At 43.8% G+C, this 20,583-nt stretch overlaps 2 protein-coding genes, 1 long non-coding RNA gene and 1 pseudogene across 17 annotated transcripts in view; 2 read left to right on the forward strand and 2 right to left on the reverse strand.

Moving 5' to 3' along the window:
- LOC121397158 overlaps nucleotides 1-7,076 on the reverse strand; it is a 92,972-nt gene extending 85,896 nt beyond the window's left edge. For 13 of the 15 annotated variants that reach the window (XR_005963525.1, XR_005963523.1, XR_005963527.1 and 10 more), the window contains exons 1-5: nucleotides 6,954-7,076; nucleotides 3,718-3,866; nucleotides 2,784-2,931; nucleotides 591-756; nucleotides 240-365 (exon numbers count right to left, since the gene is read on the reverse strand). This is a non-coding gene — a long non-coding RNA (uncharacterized LOC121397158). The remainder of the gene's footprint in view (nucleotides 1-239; nucleotides 366-590; nucleotides 757-2,783; nucleotides 2,932-3,717; nucleotides 3,867-6,953) is intronic. The other 2 variants (XR_005963529.1, XR_005963517.1) reach the window with 2 other exon arrangements.
- LOC121397277 overlaps nucleotides 1-20,583 on the reverse strand; it is a 320,931-nt pseudogene that overhangs the window by 124,503 nt on the left and 175,845 nt on the right.
- LOC121397152 (probable serine/threonine-protein kinase DDB_G0277449) lies at nucleotides 257-1,350 on the forward strand. The gene is made up of 4 exons (XM_041573356.1): nucleotides 257-342; nucleotides 436-511; nucleotides 706-797; nucleotides 1,050-1,350. Exons 1-4 carry the CDS (start codon nucleotides 257-259, stop codon nucleotides 1,300-1,302), a joined length of 507 nt encoding a protein of 168 aa, XP_041429290.1. The 3' UTR covers nucleotides 1,303-1,350.
- Nucleotides 2,925-5,132, forward strand: LOC121397154 (serine/threonine-protein kinase N2-like). Its single transcript, XM_041573359.1, has 3 exons — nucleotides 2,925-3,312; nucleotides 3,484-3,564; nucleotides 3,666-5,132. Exons 1-3 carry the CDS (start codon nucleotides 3,244-3,246, stop codon nucleotides 3,849-3,851), a joined length of 336 nt encoding a protein of 111 aa, XP_041429293.1. The 5' UTR covers nucleotides 2,925-3,243; the 3' UTR covers nucleotides 3,852-5,132.

Raw genomic sequence — 20,583 nt, forward strand, 5'->3', positions numbered from 1 at the left:
TCCCAGAAAATTTTGCCGGACAGGCCCCGGTGATTTCTGAAGGAGGCCCTGTATACGGCTATTGTAGTTCTTTTGGTGGAGGTGTAATACTCCAGATACAGACATGGCACCTGAATTCACCCTGTACTGTGCTGGCAAATCATTCTCTGCCTCTGAAAGGGCTGAACTCCAATGTCTATGTACATATACAGCTCTTAGCTTCCCATGTTAGTAAAACACAAGCATAATAACAAACTTACATTTTCCCTATAGTGAGATGTCTGCGGATGAAGTGAACATCGGCTCAACTCATCCAGAAAACACAGCAGAAGACTTTCCACCGGCTGTGACGACGGAACCAGAGTAAGATACAGTACAACCTGCAACTGATGATACTATCAACATTTCATTTTCATTTGAAATAACAATGAGTTCAATTCTGCAATTCTTTTTCAGAGTTTTGCATTTGACCAACTGCACTCTGCAAGACTTCACCCAACGAGGTTTCCTAGGCGAGGGCGGATTTGGGAAGGTAATATTTAACTTAATCCATTATTAGGATGACTATTGGGCACATGCAAGAACACTGGCTAAACAGTTAGTTCTGTTACCTTGCAATGTTGGGGGCAAGATGGATTCTTGGAGCTCTCTGCAAGGGGTTTGGAGGTTCTGCATGTATCTTCCTGTGTTTCTTCAAAATTCCCTCAATATATTCTCTCATTCCAGGTTCTCCATGTGCAACACACGGCATCAAAAAGATCGTATGCCCTGAAGATCCTAAAAAAACAGAAGATCACCACCTTAAGGGATGTTGAAAGGTCAGTTTATGGGAATGATCAACTTGGCTAGTTGGCTTTATTACTTACCCATGTCCCTTTCAAACAGCTATAGCGCTCTGATATTACCCTGATAATGCAAGCAATGCCTAACTAGTTATGTGTCTTGGGACTTCCACTAACATCTCCCATTAGTACTATACTAAATAATCTAAGACAATAATGTGGCTCCTATGGGCAGAATGACACTTTCTCTACTGGCTTGTTTTGATAATGAATGCTTTTAATATTCAGGATTTTGGTCGAGAAACGGGTCGCTCTCACAGCAGCTGTCCACCCCTTCACCGTGGATCTACATGCCACCTTCCAGTCAGACCACCATCTCTTCTTCCTCATGGAGTATGTCGCTGGAGGCTGCTTAAGGACTCTCCTGGAGAGGGAACGTAAATTTGGACAACGGAGGACTACGTACGTAATAATGAACCTTTACCTAGTGTCATGTGGGCGCTATTTAAATATAATACCATTCATACAAACTAAACCATAAATAGCAGGCCACAACAACCACAGAACTGTGCTGCTACTCTTTGTTCCACCACATGTTTCGGATCACATGGACCCTTTCACAAGTGAGTCTTTCTCAAGTCACACACTTGAGAAAGGGTCCATGTGATCCGAAACATGTCATAGAATAAAAAGTAGCAGCACAATTCTGTGGTTGTTGTGGCTTACTTCGTTTTGTAGGAATTGATCAATTTCTGGCCTTTACTGTGTGACCTGAGAGGCTGAGCCCACAGGATAAGGAACTCAAGGGACGTGCTGAGGAAAACTACATAAGTTTGAAAACCATAAATAGCATATGGATCTGGCTCCTTGTTTATCGAAGGAAGCAGCCATATTACACAAATGCAAGAGGCTTTATTTAGAAATACATAAGATATTTTTAATAAGTTCGGAGCTGCATACACAACTTACCATTATAGTCAGTGGGTCTCTTAAATCACAGCGAGCCTGTAATATTTAGACTGAGATATCACCACCCTGTGCTACACTAACAAATAAATGGCTATGTATTCAATAACCTACTGATGGGAGTCATTTTCTCTTTGCAGGTTCTATGCTGCGTGCACACTGCTGGCCATCTCCTATTTGCACGAAAATGGTATCATACACCGGTAAGTATAGATATACATCAATACTTTTTTTAAGTATATGAAAACATTTGCAATATAAAATATAAGAGAATATTACTGCTAAACTTTTAAGAAGCCACGATTAATGTCCCCTATAGAGCTTGCTCCACAAGAGCATGACAACTTCAGCCTTGTGCCTTTATATGGTCAAGAATCTCCTCAGTGACTTAAAGTTTAAAAAAGGTTGTTATTCACTATATAATCACTAATTATTTCCCCTTTTGTGTGCCAGTGAACTTGTACTTTTCTAACATTTGCCGTTGTATTAACAGAGATCTCAAGCCGGAAAACCTGCTCTTAGACAGCAACGGGTACATCAAACTGGCTGATTTCGGACTATGCAAAGACGGTAAGGTTTCTCATAAACTTACATGTCAAAAAAGGGTTGCGCTTCGTGTTATGTTTTTGAGACTCACTAAGTGACTGACATTTGTAGTTTCATATTATGAGAACGCAAGAGTGAAATTCACCTAAAGAGTTATGCTTTAGCAGATCAGATTAAAGGAGAAGGAAAGGTGAATTACTAGAGGGTGCCAATTGTTAGGCACACCCTCATTGATTTGTATCACTTAATATTTAGTGAGAACATAGATCGGAGTTACCCTAGAATGTAATCTATAGAAAGACGTCTAATGTAATAAAAACCTTATATTTTTGCATCTCTCTAACCTGTTAGTCAGTTAGAAAGGGGGGCCACATGGGACCTAACTGTTTAGTTTGTTTGTTGATCATGCAGCTCAGGATGAAAAGAAAACAAACTGAACTGTTCCTTTCTTGTACTTTGAGTCTGAGCCGCTACTGATAAATAAGCCCCACTGGTTTCCAGTTTACTTACAGTTACTGTTTTTGCAGGAATTGGCTATGGGGACAGAACACGCAGCCTGACTGGAACCTATGACTACATGGCTCCTGAAGTCCTCTCCAGGCTGCCGTATTCAAGATCTGCAGATTGGTGGTCTCTGGGCATCGTGATCTTCGAGATGCTAGTTGGGGACGTAAGTACAAAGCTCAATAAGTGCACTGAATAGGTGAATGTACATTAAGTTGGAAAAAACATCAAACATCACTATTTTAGCTCCATATGGCCATAGAGTAATCAGTTGTTTGTATTGCAGAATTGATCACGTGTGTAGGGAATATAAATATTTCACGATATACTCAAAGCTATCTTTATAAAAGCCCCTTAATGTATATATAGCAACAGGTTTTGTAGTCTTCTTGGTCAGTTACACCTGATTAGTTCTTTAATCTATAATAACAGATCTTTCTTATGTTTCACATTGCAGCTACCATGGATGAGACCATCTATTGGCGTCGTCTGCCCAAAGTTCCTGGCTGAGGATGCAGCTATTTTAATATCAGGGGTAAGTTACACAGCAAGTTAAGGGTGCATGGTGTGGTTTAACCAGTGATTCATGAATAGGTAGCACTATCCTATTTGTGCAGTCTAACAGTATTAAGCCTTTATAGCCATTAACTGGCACACAGCACTGCAACAAAGCTTATCTACTAATGTTTTCTCTCTTTTTCTTTAGCTTTTACAGTTGGACCCATGGATGCGGCTGGGCTCCAGCGAGGAAGATGCAGGTGAACTAATGTTTCATCATTTCTTTCGAGTAAGTTACTTCAGTCAATTTTTGCTAGCTACAAAAATGAACTAAAGGTACAGATGGACAAAAGAATTAATAAAGAATGTTTTATATTGTCTATTAACCAGGGCATTGACTGGCTGGCTTTGGTACAGAGAAAATTGCAGCCCCCATTCATACCGGAGGATGTTGGACTTTCCAACGATGGACCCTGTTATGAACATCTACTTCTAACACCTCCCTCCGAGGGTTCCTTGGCAATAAGAAAAGAGATCGCCGATGCCTTTGGAAACTTCGATTATTCCGCAATATAGAGCTGCGTGATCATCCTGCAACGCAAAAATCATTGCCATCACCCGCGTTGACAGAAGATTGGGGACACATGAAAAACGGCACATCAGGTCATCTTGCTTTCTGTTTCTCTTCCATCCAGAGCAATTAGCGGTACCCCTCCTCCTTCCACCATAGCTCCACCAGCGGTGCCCCATCTCCTTCTACCGTAGTTCCACCGGCGGTGCCCTCCCTTCCTACTAAAATATAGCATCATAAACAGGAGCGCACTTAAGCCACTCGGTAAACCCTGCATTCCTTTTCACTCCAACCCCAAGTGTGCAGAAGCCGGGTCTGCAGGCTGCTGGGGCTCCAATGGAATGAAACGGAATGCAGCATTCACCGAGCTGCTTAACGGTGCTCATGTTTAAGCTGCCATATTGCTTACCGTAATTCCACCTGCGGTGCCTCCCTTTCCACCTAAAATATGGTTTCATGGGCAGATGCACCTAAGCCACTCGGTAGTCCCTGCATTCCATTTCACTCAATCCCTCAGTGTGCAGAAGCCGGGTCTGCAAGCTGTCTGGGCTGCCAGTTCTCCAATGGAATGGAATGGAATGCAGCATTCACCTAGCAGCTTAATGGCGCTCATGCGTATGCTGCCATATTGCTTTCTTTTTCTTTTCCTTCATTCCAAATCCACCAGCAGTTGTCCCTCTTATATAGTATCATAAACTGGAGCACCATTTAGCCACTCGGTAGACTCTGCATTCCTTTCAACTCCATCCCTCAGTGTGCAAATGCCGGGGTGTGCAGGCTGCCTGGGTTCAATGGAATGGATTGGAATGCAGCATTCATCTAGCTGCTAAACGGTGCTCATGTTTACGTAGCCTTATTGCTTTTTGTTTCCCTTCCTGCCACTGTAATTCCACCAGCAGTCCCTCCCTTCCCATCTTAAATATGGTTTCATAGACAGAAGCCCCCTTAAGCCACATGGTAGACCCTGCATTTCTTTTCTCTCCATCCCTCAGACTGCAAAAGCCGGGTCTGCAGGCTGCAAGGGACCAAAGAAATGGAATGCAGAGTTCACCTAGCAGCCTAAAGGCGCTCATGTGTATGCTGCCATATTACCATCTGTTTCCCTTACCCTCTTTCTCTTGATTAAATATGGCAAATTGATCCTGGGAGAAAATCCGATTGCCGTTAAGGAGTCAGGAAGGAATTTTTCCCTCACAAAGGGTTTTTGCCTTCCTCTGGATCAAATAGCCCTATTTATCCTATAATAATTATTAATAAAGCTGTGCGTTTCACAGATTTAACCATCAGTCTGCGGAGTCTTTATTCTGGGTATAAAGCTAGGGGTAACTCATAAGAGGTGGGGAGGGTGAGAATGAATGAAAAAACACTTAGGGGGTTAAAAAAAACTTGGGAAAAAAAGTTTTTTTTTTACTATAAAATCTGAATTTTTAGTAAAAAAAAAAAGAATCAAAATTTTTCAGGATTTTTTATACCCGGATGGAAAAAGTCTGAATCCGAAAATCTGGCATCTCATATCTGACGAGGTTGTATATAAATCAATGCGAGAAATCCAGAATATATCCTAATCTATGCAATAATCCCAAAATTTAGTGAATTCCGGGAAAAGAGGTGGGCATTGTCCCTGTGTGGGTAAATGGATGGGCGGGCTACCTGTGTGGGTAAAGAGATGGGCGGGTTGCCTGTGTGGGTAATGGGGGGATGGGCTGCTTGTGTGGGTAAAGGGGTGGGTGGACTGCCTGTGTGGGTAAAAGGGAGGGTGGACTCCCTGTGTGGGTAAAAGGGAGGGTCAGTTCCCTGTGTGGGTAAAGGGGAAGGTGGGCTCCCTGTGTGGGTAAAGAGAGGGTAGGACTGATTGCTACAAGTCTGTAGGATATAACAAGCCCCAGGGTAAACTGTGCCAAATTAATAGAATATGCAAGTGTTGTATCTAGTTTTCTGAAAAACTGAGTTTATTCATTAAAAGGAAATCAATGTTAGCAGAGCCACTACCAAATGCCATATGGCCTTCCTCTGTCTCCGCAACTCTTTTAGATTTGCTGCACACCACTTACTTCATGTTGCTCGGTGCAATCATATCCTAGGCCGCTTCCAAGCCCAACACGGCAACAGATTCCAATTAGGCAAGAAGCACACCAGTTCAGCTAGGCAATGCCTTTAGCACATTTATTTGCAGAAGCATTGAACGCACTCGGGGTCCATTCGGGGTCCAACCCCTCCCTCCCTTGCACCCGAGGAAGGGGTTGGACCCCGAAAGCTTGTGCGTTCAATACTTCTGCAAATAAATGTGCTGAAGGCATTGCCTAGCTGAACTTGTGTGCTTCTTCCCTTCCTCTGTCTCCTGCACAAACTGTTGGAAAACCTAGGGAGCCCTCCAGCCATCAACGGATCTCCACTGTCCTGAACAAGCGATTTATCTCTATATATCAGCATGAGAGCTGTGAAGATGTTGAATTCTCTCCCTGAATCAGTGGTACAGGCTGATACATTAGATAGCTTTAAGAAGGGGTTGGATGGTGTTTAGCAAGTAATGGAATACAGGGTTATGGAAGATAGCTACAAGGCAATCCAGGGACAACTTGATGGAATTGTGTCTCTTTTCAATCTATGTGACTATGTTACATAAAACACATTTGCTATAGTAAGTACATATCTAACATGTGACTTATGGTACATATACTGCAATCACTAATGCAGCCATTGAGGGAAGCTTAAACTGCCTTTTCCATTCAGTACCATGGACAGCACTCTGTGGCTGCAGCTCCTATTGATTGACACACTGGTTGGTGGCACCAAGTTGTCACAGCAAAGAGCCAGTTCTATACAAATACAGATAAGATTTGTATGTCATTATTACTATTAGATATCCTTGTACCACTGATATAGGCTGGCTCTGTGGTCAGGCACGTATACGTATAGGTTTACCTAAGTATGCTTCCACCTTGCAACATCTTATCTTCAAAATACTATTTAGGTACCAAGATAAAACACCCTAAATATGAAAGCCTGGGCCCCGCTGAACAGTTTTATATCAAATATGTAAAGTTCTACCTAAGCATGTTGTTTTGTAAGGGCCCAAAATGAAGACACCCCATTTAAGCTATACTTACCTGAGAGTGTCCCAGGGAAATGTCTTCCTCTGTCTTCTGATCTCAATTCTATCCCTTCTGCTTTATCCTTCTCTTTTCTTCTGCTTCTTACTGGCATATTTCTGATAAAGACAAATGTATGAAAATTATTAATTACAAAAACGAAATCAGGGTTTTACTACTTGAGCTTTCCAAATCTACTATAATTTATGTGCAATCCCACTTTTGTTGAAAGATATAGACTAAAAAAATAAAATTTCCTATAGAAATCCGTGGCGGAGGGTGGGGAGGGTTTTTAAAAACAAGAAAAATAGGCACCCCAAAAACCATGCCGCCCTAGGCACAGGCCCTCGGGGGCCTATATATAAAAACAGCCCTGCACATATACATCAAGAAGAATATAACGACTACATGTAAAAAAAATATTTTTTTCATGAATTGATTTCCCAGTGGGACACAATAATCTATAAACAGAAAACCTGGAAAGAAGTGTTAAATATAAAGATACAATATCTTAACCCCTAAACAACCTCTAAAGAAAACACCATATCTGGATTTTGGTAATTTCTTTGGGCTTTGGCAGCAAATACATGTGTATTCAATTTACATATTTAGAAATACCATTAACCTTGTCTGTCAGTACAGGTATGGGATCTGTGATCCGGAAACCTGCTATCCAGAAAGTTCCCAATTATGGAAAGTCTGTCTCCCATTCAAATAATCCAATTTTTAAAAAAAATAATTTTCTATTTCTCTGTAATAGTAAAAAAGTACATTGTACTTGACCCCAACTAAGATATAATTAATCCTTATTGAACCTTCTGTTGGGTTCATTTAATGTTTACATGATTTTCTAGCAGACGTAAGGTATGAAGATCCAAATTTTGGAAAGATCTGTTATCCAGAAAACCCCAGGTACTGAGCATTTTGGATAACAGGTCCCATATCTGTATTACATTTCTTTAATCCTGTTAGAAAGTCATTTTAAAAAGTGCTGCAAAACTTGTTGGTAGTACAGTATATGAATAAATAATAAGCTTTGGTTAAACAGCATGTCAGTGACATTAATAATTACAGCTTTTTTCTCATTCGATTAAATAAACAGCAACGGGTTGCCCTGGTTTTTGTGTTTGTAGCCAAGAAGTGTCATATAATGAGCTTACTATATGAGTACTATATGAGTGAACAACAAAAAGCCACAAACAAACTCACAACCGAGAAATTCCAGAATGCTCTTACCTGGGGTTTTCCAGATAACGGATCTTTCTGTAATTCGGATCTTCATACCTTGTCTACGAGAAAATCATGTAAACCATTAAATAAACCCAATAGGCTGGTTTTGCTTCCAATAAGGATTAATTATGTCTGAATTTGGATAAAGTATATGCTACTGTTTTATTATTACAGAGAAAAGGGAAATCATTTTTAAAAATGATCATTTGGAGTCTATGGGAGACATCACTTCTGTAATTTGGAGCTTTCGGGATAATGGTTTTCCGGATAACGGAAACAGATGCATTAGTCCAATGTATATCAATGAGCTGCTGTGTATCAGTGGGGTGTCGTCCTTCAATAGGGTCACATGAAATCTGTCACATCGGTGCACTACCAGGTCAATAAATGGGTTGAATGTCATTCATTGTTCTCTGCAAAACTACAGAATGAAACCCACCTGCCCTGACACTTTACGTTCCCCTTCTCTCCTCTTTATATAAAAAGCCCCCAGTGTTCTTGTAAGGTGTCACAAAGCCGTACCTTTTCCCTAATTCATCTACAGATTGGATGCAGATCCTTCCCATAGTTGCAAACTGTAGAGCATCCAAAGGCAGCCAGTGTAACTGTCCATCTGACGCAGAAATGAGCTTCTACCTGTACATACAGGTATAGGATCTGTTATCCGGAAACCCGTTATCCAGAAAGCTCAGAATAACGGGAAGACCATCTCCTGTAGACTCCATTTTATACAAATAATCCAATTTTTTTAATTTCCCTTTACCTCTGTAATAAAAAAAAACAGTTCCTTGTACTTGATCTAAACTCAGATATAATTAATCCTCAGTGGAAACAAAACCAACCTACTGGGTTTAATTTACTGCTGCAATTATTATTAATTATAGAATTAAGGTATGAAGATCCAAATTACAGAAAGATCCTTTGTCCGGAAAGCCCCACGTTGCAAGCATTCTGGATAACAGGTTCCATAGCCGTATATCTTTCACACTAGGTTTCATGTGCAGGAGACAGTTGATATGGAACATACCATTTAACAGAAAAACATGGCCTCTCAGGCCAGACACAAGCAGCTCAGTTACACTTTCTATTGAACAGACAAGTAATCCCCATCCACGCTATTATTCACACAGCTGCTCCGTGACGGATTTCTCCAAGGGCGGGAATATGGTTTCATATAAAACCTACAGGGATTTGGCCTGCGCCACTGCTACTATTTCTGCTGTGCAAGTGTGGAGGAATTTCACCTTAATGCCGCAGGCAAACGCTCGGAGAGAAACGGCACCGAGCTTTATTCCCGACAGTACCAGGAAAGGAAGATTTGAATAACACAGATCTTCACCTTCAAGTTAACTTTTAATATGTTATGGCTAATTTTAATCAACTTTTTAAATGGACTTCATTTTTTCTTTTCCAGAATTATTTACCTTCTTCTTGTGACTCTTTCCAGCTTTCACATAGGGGGTCACTGACACCATCTAAAAACAAATGCTCTGTAAGGCTGCACATTAATTGTTATTGCTACTTTGTATTAGTCAGCTTTCTATTCAGGACCTCTCCTATTAATATTCCAGTCTCTTCTTCAAATTAATGCATGGTTGCTAGGGTCATTTGGTCCCTAGTAACTAGATTGCTGAAATTGCAAAATGGAGAGCTGCTGGATAAAAAGCTGCAGGTTTTGTGGAGTAAAAACCCAGATAAACATGTTTACCCCCTCAAACCATATATTATGGAAAGTTCACATTCTGCCGAATCTTAAATGGGTACCCCTGCCTTTGTGCTCCAAACTACTGAGTCGCAAGGCTTTCCCTAAATTTCCTTACCCGAGACCACCTTGCCTTACTATACACATTATCCCACAGTTACAGTCCTTACAGCCTACTATTACTATACACACTATCCTCCCTGTCCTACAGTTACACTCCCTTCATCTAAGACCATCTTGTCTTACTGAACACACTATCCCAGTTACACTCCCTTCCCCTGAGACCATCATTCCTTACTATACACACTGTCCCACATACAATCTCTTCCCATGATGCATCTTTCCTTTCTATACACACAATCCCACAGTTACAGTCTCTTTCCCTGAGATCATCTTGCTATTAATATACACACTACCCCCTACTACAGTCCCAACCCCTAAGAAAATCAAGCCTTAATATAAACATTATCCCACAGTTACAGTCACAACCGGAGGAAAAAAGTATAATAATAAAGGGAAATATCTGATGATGTTTAGTGCCTCTCTCTGTACAGGCTATAAGCAAATGTAGGGGCTGTTTCTGCTGAACTATGCTTAGTAGAAGGGAAAACCAATGGTGACAGTTTTATTATATCTCTCTATACAAATTAGAAGCAAATATGGATCTATTTCTATAAAATTGTGCTTAGTGCAGAATACCTGTCCTGCAATAAATTTATGGTTTATCTCTGTATGGGATATAAGCAAACGCCGAGGGTTGTTCCTGCTGAATGCTGCTTAGTACAAGGGAATATCTATGCTGGTATAGCTTTATGCTATCTTTCTATATGGGCTATGAATAAACCTAGGAGGCTGCTCCTTCTGAATTACAGTGAGTAAAGGAGTATATCAATTATGACTTTTAGCGTATCTGTGTGTACAGGCTGTGATCAAACCTAGGGGTCTGTTCCTACTGAACTATATAAATGTATATATGAATGTATAATGTTCATATATAATAATGTAGCATAGTTTCCCTTTACACTTGATAGAAGCACAGGGTGTGGAACTTGTTCCCAGTGTCGGAGTGGCCCGGCGGGACACCGTGAAAAAACACCAGACCCCCTTCTCCGGATGACCCCTCTCTAAATGGCGTCAGCGCATGCACGCCATCTGAGCATGTGCATGGTGATGTGTGTGCATGAGCACCTCATACGTGCGCGCAAGAGGTTCAGAGTAGGGCAGCAGGGGGGCCCTGGACAGCAGTCCCGGTGGGCCCCGGGCCCCCCGCTTGTTCGGCTAGAATTCTGCAGTTTCTGTATTGGGAGAAAAGTGGGAGCGCATATCAACAGCATGGAAGTAGGGTTTATACTCATGGCAGGAGATTTGCTGCAGGCTCATGTCAGCAGGGAACTCATAATGTTATTCACTATTTACTGGGAATATGTTATTTAGTGTCATCTGTACAGTGACATTACACATGGATTTTACCATTAATAAATGGAACTATATGACAAATGGATGAAGGAACCCTTTGTACATGGATTATAAATACAATAAAGCACGTGGGGCTGCAGGAAAGCTGCATTTGCCCCATTAGCTGTGTTGTTTCATCTGCAATTTCTAAAGAAATCAGCGGTTCTATGATCCTGAAGTCGATCTAAACTGACATGTTCTTAGATGGAACACTCAGTGCTGAGTTCTAAACTGTCTCTGAAAGCAATATCAGCACAAAACAAACATGAAGAACACACAACCGGCACACGGAATTGCTTTTCAACGAGGGGGTGATCCCCTGAGTTTATTGTGTCAAACAGCTGCAAACACCTTTGGGTGAGCTTTGTATATGGAGGGAATCAGCAGAAAAGAAGATGGGGAGCTACTGGGGCATCTTTGGATATTCACTGTTAAAGGGCTGTGGTGGTCTTGGGCTGGTACAGAAGTGCACAGTGTCAGACTGGGGGGCCCAGGGGCCCAAAGCCTAAGGCCCACGCAGCCACAAAGACCCCTCTCAACCCAACAGTCACCCCATTACCCCCCAGCACAGGAGCGAACATGCCTACCTGTGTACCACTTCATTTGTGTGTCATGGTGGGGTCAGAGTAAGTGGTGGCAGTGAAGGGAGCAAGTCTGGGCCAGCGGGGCACCGAAAGAGCCAGGGCCCACCAGTTTTTTTCCCAGGTGCCCCGCCAGCCCATTCTTACCCTGGAAGTGCAAAACACATTTCTATCCTAATTCTTTGCTGAGCTTTAGTTCCCCTTTGAAAATAATGTGGGAAGTTATGTGGGAGGGAGAAGGGGGCACAAATACATTTCAGAAGCATTTCCTAAAATGGACACCGTACAGTCTGTGAATATATTATGAACAAGTCATACTGGTGTCTTTGGCAAGTGGGCCTGCACCTCCATCCCCCCAATCCCTAAGTCCTCCACCTAAATATTGTGTAGCACGTAGCCTCATTCAGGGACATAACTAGCCGGGCCACAGAGCAGATTCTTCTTAAGTCCTCTACTGGAATGTAGCCTTGCCACCTTTTTTGGAGAAAAATACCAATCTTCATATATTTTTAGCTTTTCCCTATTAATAACATTGGCATCAAGCATGATTTTTACTTGTCTGGTGGCAACCCTACTGGGGTACCTCTACCTCCTGGGCCCTCAATCAGCTGTACAGTTGCCTCTCATCATTCTCCATAGTGTGTAATACAGCAGGCCCTATTGTCACAGTGGGCCCAGGATGCTGTATGGTGGTAAAATACCGGCCAGGTGGCAACCCTAACCACTTCCAAATTTAAATTTGCCACCCACTTGCTCTTTTACTGCAGGTTTTGGAATAAGAAGAGGAATGCAGTGTTCACTTAGAAGCTTAATGGAGCTCATGTGTATGCTGCCAAATTTCTTTCTGTGTCCCTCACCCTGCTTCCCTTCTTTAATTATGGAGCATTGATCCTGGGAGCAAAATCGATCGCCGTTAAGGGATCAGGAAGGAATTTTTCCCTCTAGTGAAGCAGATAAGATCAAGCTTCACAAAGGTTTTTTTTGCCTTCCTCAGGATCGAAAAGCCCAATGTATTCCATCAATAAAGCTGTGACTTACACAGATTAACCACAAAGAAGCTGTGTGTGTATTTATTCTGGGTATTGGTGGGCTGGGAATAAAGGTTGGTCCTTCCTTAAAAAAGCCAAGGTAACATATACAGGGAGAGGAAGATGGGAGGGTGAATCAAATAGCCCCAATAACAATCAGTTTAGAAGCTGCTGTGTTGTTGCTAGGGTCCCATTTTCCTTAGAAACCAGATCAGTGACAGAGAGGAAGGTGAAAACAACCTATTGCTAATGAAAAGGGGTAGTTGGAATATAAAATGTGGTGGCCTAGGGTATAATAGCATGTAATCATAAGGAGAAGAGAGCAGAAGTCTATAGGATTTGGTGTCATGAGAAGAAAGTTAGGGGAGGGCAGGCGGGCTCCCTGTGTGGGTAAAGGTGAGGGCAGGAGGGAGGGCTCCATGTGTGGGTAAAGGGGAGGGCAGGACTGATTGCTACAAGTCTGTAGGATATAACAAGCCCCAGGGCAAACTGTGCCAAATGAAAAAGAGTATGCAAGTGTTGTATCTATTTTTCTGATAAACAGTCTATTCATAAGAAGGAAATCAATGTTAGCAGAGCCAATGCCAAGGGACTGCATTATGCCCTATGGCCTCCCTCTGTCTCCTGCACAAACTGTTGGAAAACCTAGGGAGACCTCCAGCCATCAACGGATCTCCACTGTCCTGAACAAGTGATTTATCTCTATATATCAGCGATACATTGCACTAATATGAGAGCTATGGTATAGAGAGCGCCAGAGCTGAATGAGAGCTGTGAAGATGTGGAATTGTCTCCCTGAATCAGTGGTACAGGCTGATACATTAGATATCTTTAAGAAGGGGTTGGATGGTGTTTAGCAAGTGAGGGAATACAGGGTTATGGGAGATAGCTCATAGTACAAGTTGATCCAGGGACAAGTCAGGTTGCCAACTTGTTTTTGCCCCTCTGAGGAAAATTAGAGAGGCTTCAAATGGCAGGTTATATATTGACTAAAAAGGTTGAACTTGATGGAATTGTGTCTCTTTTCAATCTATGTGACTATGTTACATAAAACACATTTGATATAGTAAGTACATATCTAACATGTGACTTATGGTACATATACTGCAATCACTAATGCAGCCATTGAGGGAAGCTTAAACTGCCTTTTCCATTCAGTACCATGGACAGCACTCTGTGGCTGCAGCTCCTATTGATTGACACACTGGTTGGTGGCACCAAGCTGTCACAGCAAAGAGCCAGTTCTATACAAATACAGATAACATTTTTATGTCATTATTCCTATTAGATATCCTTGTACCACTGATATAGGCTGGCTCTGTGGTCGGGCACGTATACGTATAGGTTTACATGTGGCATATGGGGACCCCAAAATGAAGAAACCCCATTTGAGCTATCAGTTCGGTCATTCCTGCAAAATGAACATATTTACAGAAATTACACATTCCCCCGAATACAAATTGGGTATGCTTATCTTTCTACTACAAAGCACCAAGCTGAAAACATTTCCTAAATTTTTCGGATTTGGTTACATTTCCAAAAATCACCTCAACGCTTTCACCTTGAAGTATCTTATCTCTCAAATAGTACTAGTTACCAAGATAAAAAAAAAACTAAATACTAGCGCTGAGAGCGCATTTGCCCTGGACCCTCCGCCAACATTGTGGACCTCCCCCTCGACTCCCTCGCAAAAAGGCGAGCGCACAAGGGGGGGAGGGCAGCAGCAAACTTCAGGCAGCAGAGGGGCCACAATCTCCCCTCATTAGCAAGAGGAAGAAGTTGGATCTGAAAGGACAATGTAGAGCCAAGGGTTGGAAAATCAGTAATAAACTGCCAAACTGATAACCAGGACATGCCAGTGGGCCCCGGTTCCCCCAGTTCTGACACTGCCTGCCAAATAAATGGATATCTGGCTGCTGTCTATCTGCTGTATAGTATAATAAAAAACTTCTAAACCCTTATCTATGAATTACTTCTACAGCCCACTACCAGAAAATGCCTTATTGGGCAATTCCGGACTGAGCCTGAGCTTGTTCTGTACCGACCAAAGTCATAAAACTTACCATGAGAGTGTCCCAGGGAAATGTCTTCCTCTGTCTTCTGATCTCAATTCTATCCCTTCTGCTTTATCCTTCTCTTTTCTTCGGCTTCTTACTGGCATATTCCTGATAAAGACAAATATATAAAAATTATAAATAAAAAAAAACTATATCAAGGTTTTTATGGGACAACTTAAGCTTTCCAAATCTACTATAATTTACTGTATATGCAATCCCACTAAATAAATAACATTGAATAAAACCCTGCTTGAGAAATTGACATCCTTTAGGTTCACCCCAATAGTGCACATTTTGACTTTTTTAACCTTTTAAACATGCGAGTGCAACTCATATTTATCGTAATAAAAGATTTTTACACTTTATACAGCGCATTTGTTTTAGAGTCTTTTGGGAGTGGAAATTAAATGCCCACAAGGTATACAATACCTTGTATGCTGAGAAGCTTCTTCTTCTTCTTATTATATTAGTATTAGTGAAGCGGCACACTGCCACACTGAACGCAGACTCATTTTGTTCCACTTGCACCAAATCAAGAGCATTTCCCAGGATAGGGTTCATGACACAAATAGTACTGCAAATATCAGAGTTAAAATCACCTTCCACCAACTGAGAAGCAAACAAATGGTGTGCAGGCTCAAGTGAAATATAGTAAATGTAATACTGAAAGGAAAGAATGACCCACAAAGTTGCACCACCCCATTTAGTATTTCATAATTCCCAAGAACAAAAGACAAAACTTAACCTTTATTGGTGTGTGTTAAAATGAGCCAAGGTGAGAACAAAAATGTTAAATTACAATTAGGAGGAGCACATTATTAGCTTAATCTTGCAGTATAACCCGGATGCTTATAAATGAATCATAGTAATATTGATTGGATTATATGAGAAGCATCCTCACTGGGATTAACTACAATAACAGGATTTTTGTTACTCACCGTTAAATCTGTTTCTCTGTGGTCGATAGGGGGACACAGGGACTATGGGGTTAAGCTCCACCCTACAGGAGGCAGGACACTTATGTAAATGAAAAAGGGGCGTGCCAAGTACTGTGGCTTAACCCCACACTATAGTAAATCCAATCAGTTGGTACCAAAGAACTGCTAACATTTAAATGCAGAAGTAGTAATGCAAACCGATAACTCAGGGGAACAATTCCCATAGACCAACATGGTCAACTCGCAAGGGTCGGGAAGCCCTGTGTCCCCCTATCGACCACAGAGAAACAGATTTAACGGTGAGTAACAAAAATCCTGTTTTCTCTGTTGTCTCAAGGGGGACACAGGGACTATGGGGACTTAACAAAGCAGTCCCAAAAAGCAGGGTGGGAGCGAGGAGAACACGTTATTGCACCACAGCGTGCAACACCTTACGGCCAAAAACGGCCTCTGCAGATGAAAACGTGTCAAGTTTGTAAAAACGGGTGAATGTGTGAACAGACGACCAGGTAGCTGCTCTGCAGATCTGGTCGAGGGAAGCCGCGTTGCGCCAGGCCCAGGAGGTTCCCACAGACCTCGTGGAATGGGCTCGGACGCCCTCCGGTGGAGACTTGCCTTTGGCCAGGTAGGCCTGTCGTATGGTCTCTTTCAACCATCGTGCAATGGAAGACTTGGAGGCTGCCAATCCTCGTCGAGGTCCAGAAGGTATCACAAAGAGGTTCTGAGAGTGGCGAAAATCCTTTGATCTTTCCAGATACCAGCGAAGAGCTCTGACAACGTCCAAACTGTGGAGTCTGCGTTCCTTGTCATTTTTGGGATCGGGACATAAGGAAGGTACCACAATTTCTTGGTTGATGTGGAAGGACGATACCACCTTTGGAAGGAAGGATGGCGGTGTGCGTAGAACAGCTTTATCTTTGTGGAAGATAAGGAATGCAGGATCGCAGGACAAGGCACTAATCTCTGAAACTCTCCTAGCCGACGAGATTGCCACGAGAAACACTACTTTCCAAGTGAGCCATTGTACGGAAATCGTAGCCAAGGGTTCAAAGGGAGGATCCAGAAGGGCTTCCAGAACCACGTTGAGATCCCAACCCGGAACAGGTGAACGGAAGGGAGGACGGATGTGTGCTACGCCCTGCAGAAAGGTACGAACTGAGTCATCCAGGGCCAGTCTGGATTGAAGAAGGACTGACAGAGCCGACACCTGAACTTTCAGGGAACTGAGTTTAAGTCCCAACTGTAATCCGCGTTGAAGAAAGGACAACACTCTTGGAATGTCGCACTCCATGAAGGAAACAGAATCCACGGTGGGAACAGATGTGTCCCTGCACCAATCCCAATAGCTGCGCCAGACTCTGTGGTAAGCACGAGAAGAAGTGGATTTGCGTGATCTTAGCATAGTTGAAATGACATCCTCCGCTATTCCCTTTCGTCTCCAGATGGTTGCCTCAACAGCCAGCCCGTCAAAGCGAAGAGGCCCGGGTTGTGGTGAACAATGGGGCCCTGACAGAGAAGATCGCTCCGGAAGGTCAGACGGATGGGATGTGCTATGGACATCTCCTGGAGGTCCGAAAACCACGTTCTTCTGGGCCAGAAGGGAGCTACCACGATGACCGTGAGGGAGGATTGCCTGATCTTCTTTAGGACCCTTGGTAGCATGGGGAGAGGTGGGAAGACGTATGCGAGTTCGAACTGCCAATGCTGTGTCATGGCGTCCACTCCCGCTGCGAGAGGATCCCGCGAGCGGGCGAAGAAGGCGTTTACCTTTCGGTTTGATCTGGACGCCATCAGGTCGATTTGAGGTATGCCCCAATGGTTGACTAGTTCTGCAAAGGATGCTGGGTGCAGTTCCCATTCCCCTGGATCCAATAGGTTGCGACTGAGAAAGTCCGCTCTGGTGTTGTTTACTCCCGGAATGTGAATGGCAGAGAGTCTGACTGAATGTGACTCCGCCCAGTGTAAGATCTGTTGAACTTCTGCTAGAGCTGCCTTGCTGCGTGTCCCTCCCTGTCTGTTGATGTAGGCGACTGTGGTCGAGTTGTCGCTTTGGACGCGCACCGCTTGTGCTTGGAAGTGATGGGACCAGTGATAAAGAGCTAGTTTCACCGCTCGTAACTCGAGAATATTGATCGACAGTCTGGACTCCTCTGGAGACCATAGACCTTGTGCGGATAGTGAATTGAAGGTTGCGCCCCAACCTAGGAGGCTGGCGTCCGTCGTGAGGATTATCCACTCCGGTGTCGCCCATGATTGACCCCGGGATAGGTTGTTCGGATCCAGCCACCACCGTAGTGAGTCCCTGGTGGATGGTAGGAGAGACAGCTTCTGCAGTAATGATCCTCCCCTCCATGCCGACAGGATGTTGGCTTGAAGAGGTCGGAGATGTAGTTGGGCAAATGGAACCGCCTCGATGGTTGATACCATGGACCCGAGTACTTTCATGGCTAAATGAATTGAAGGGCTCTGAATCTGTAGTAGGTTGTAGACTAGAGTTCTGATCTTCTCCCTCTTGTCTAGTGGTAGTAGTACTCTCTGAGTGAGGGTGTCGAACTCGAGACCGAGGAATGTCATCTGGTGCTTGGGAATAAGGTTGGATTTCTTCCAATTGATCGTCCAACCGAATTCTTGCAGGAGGGCTATGGCCCGTCGGAGGTCTTCCCTGCTCTTCTCCTCTGTTCTGGCTTTCAGAAGGAGGTCGTCCAGATACGGAGTCACTGAAATTCCCTGGATCCGTAGCGTCGCAGCGGTCACAGCCATGAGTTTGGTGAACACCCTGGGGGCTGACGAGAGACCGAAGGGTAGTGCTACAAACTGGTAGTGACGGTTCAGGAAGGCGAATCTCAGAAACTGGTGATGAGGAGGCCAGATAGGGACATGGAGATAGGCGTCTTTGATGTCCAGTGACATAAGGAATTGGCCCGACTCCATCCCTCGGATGACTGAGCGGAGAGTCTCCATCTTGAACCGTACAGACCGAAGATATTTGTTGAGAATTTTGAGATCTAGCACCGGTCTGAAGGATCCGTCCTTCTTGGGCACTAGGAACAGATTGGAGTAGAAACCGGAGAAGGTTTCTGACGGAGGTACTGGTGTGATCACCCCATTCTGCTCCATCTTGCTGATGCAGTCCAGAAAGGCTTGGGCCTTGGTGGGATTTGACGGGAGTCGTGACATGAGGAATTTTCTGGGAGGAGGAGAGGAAAAATCGAGATGGTAACCTTCCGTGATGATCTCGTGGACCCAGGCGTCCGACGAGTAATGAGTCCAAACCTCCCGGAACCGTAGCAGTCTGCCTCCTATGGACTGCAGCGGTTCCGGAGGGGGTGCCTCGTCAACCTGAAGCGGACTTGTCTGTTGTGGGCTTGTTGTGGAATTTGTTGTTTTTCCATGCGGGTCTACCCTTGTCTGTGGGTTTGGAGCGAAAATTGGACCGTTGAGGCGGGCTGTATCGTCTTGAGGACCGACTGGATTGGCCTCGAAAAAACTTTCTTTGGCGAAATGTGGAAGAAGACCGAGACTTGGACTGGGGTAGAAATGTGCTCTTTCCCCCAGTTGCTTGGGAAATAATCTTCTCCAGTTCCTCACCAAACAGCCGCTGGCCCTTGAAGGGGAGCGAAGTTAAGGACTTCTTAGAACTGAGGTCCGCCGTCCAATTCTTCAACCATAGTGTGCGCCGAGCCGCAACGGAGAGAGCTGATGTGCGTGCAGTAATCTGAGCAGTGTCAAGCGTAGTTTCAGAAAGATAGGCAGAAGCTTCCACAATGGATTGCACTGATGAAACTAGATCCGTTCTAGGAACACCCTCTTGAATATCAGTAAGAAGGGACTCAGCCCAGGCCTGAATGGCTCTCGCTACCCAGGCTGAGGCCAAGACGGGGCGAAGGGTAGATCCGGCTGAGGAGTACACTGCCTTGAGAAAACCCTCTAGACGTCGATCAGAAGAGTCCTTGAATGCTGCTGCATCTGTGACAGGTAGTGTAGTAGATTTAGACAATCTGGAAACGGGAGCATCTACTGTGGGAGGCAGAGACCACTTATCCACCAATTCTTTGGAAAAGGGATAGGACTTGGAGAATTTTCGAGTGGCTTGAAATTTTCTTTCAGGATAATTCCACTCCTCTTGTATAATATCTAGGAGTTGTTCATGTGAAGGAAAACAGAGAGAAGATTTATGTTTTCTCTTAAATAGCCCGGAAGTTTGAGACCGTGGATCTTGAGACTGAGAGATCTTTAGGACCTCCGTGACGCCCTTAATGATATGTTCTATGTCATGTTGAACATCATGGCCCTTAGCTTCGTCTTCCTGTAAGTCCTCATCCTCAGATGATACTTCGGAAAGGGGAAGTTCGCCTTCTGAGTGAGAGGAGTCCCCTCCAGGAAGGGATCCATCAGAGGGGGTATGGGCCCCTGAATGCGATTTGGATAACTCAAGTCTCTTGCGTTTTCCACTGGGCCGCTGATCTAGTCTGGCCAGGGCCCTGCCCAAATTATCTGCAATAGAGGGTAGATTTTGAAGAGAGGCCAGTGATTGTGAAAGCTGAAGGGCCCATAGGGGAGCAGGAGGGTCTGAAGGGCCGGCCATGCTGGCTGGTGGAGTGTCTTCTCCAGAAGGAGGACTAGTAGTGCCTCCTGGTACTGGCACAGCGGGGTCCCC

This window comes from Xenopus laevis, chromosome 8L (assembly GCF_017654675.1).
Source record: "Xenopus laevis strain J_2021 chromosome 8L, Xenopus_laevis_v10.1, whole genome shotgun sequence".
Taxonomy (NCBI): Eukaryota; Metazoa; Chordata; class Amphibia; order Anura; family Pipidae; genus Xenopus; species Xenopus laevis.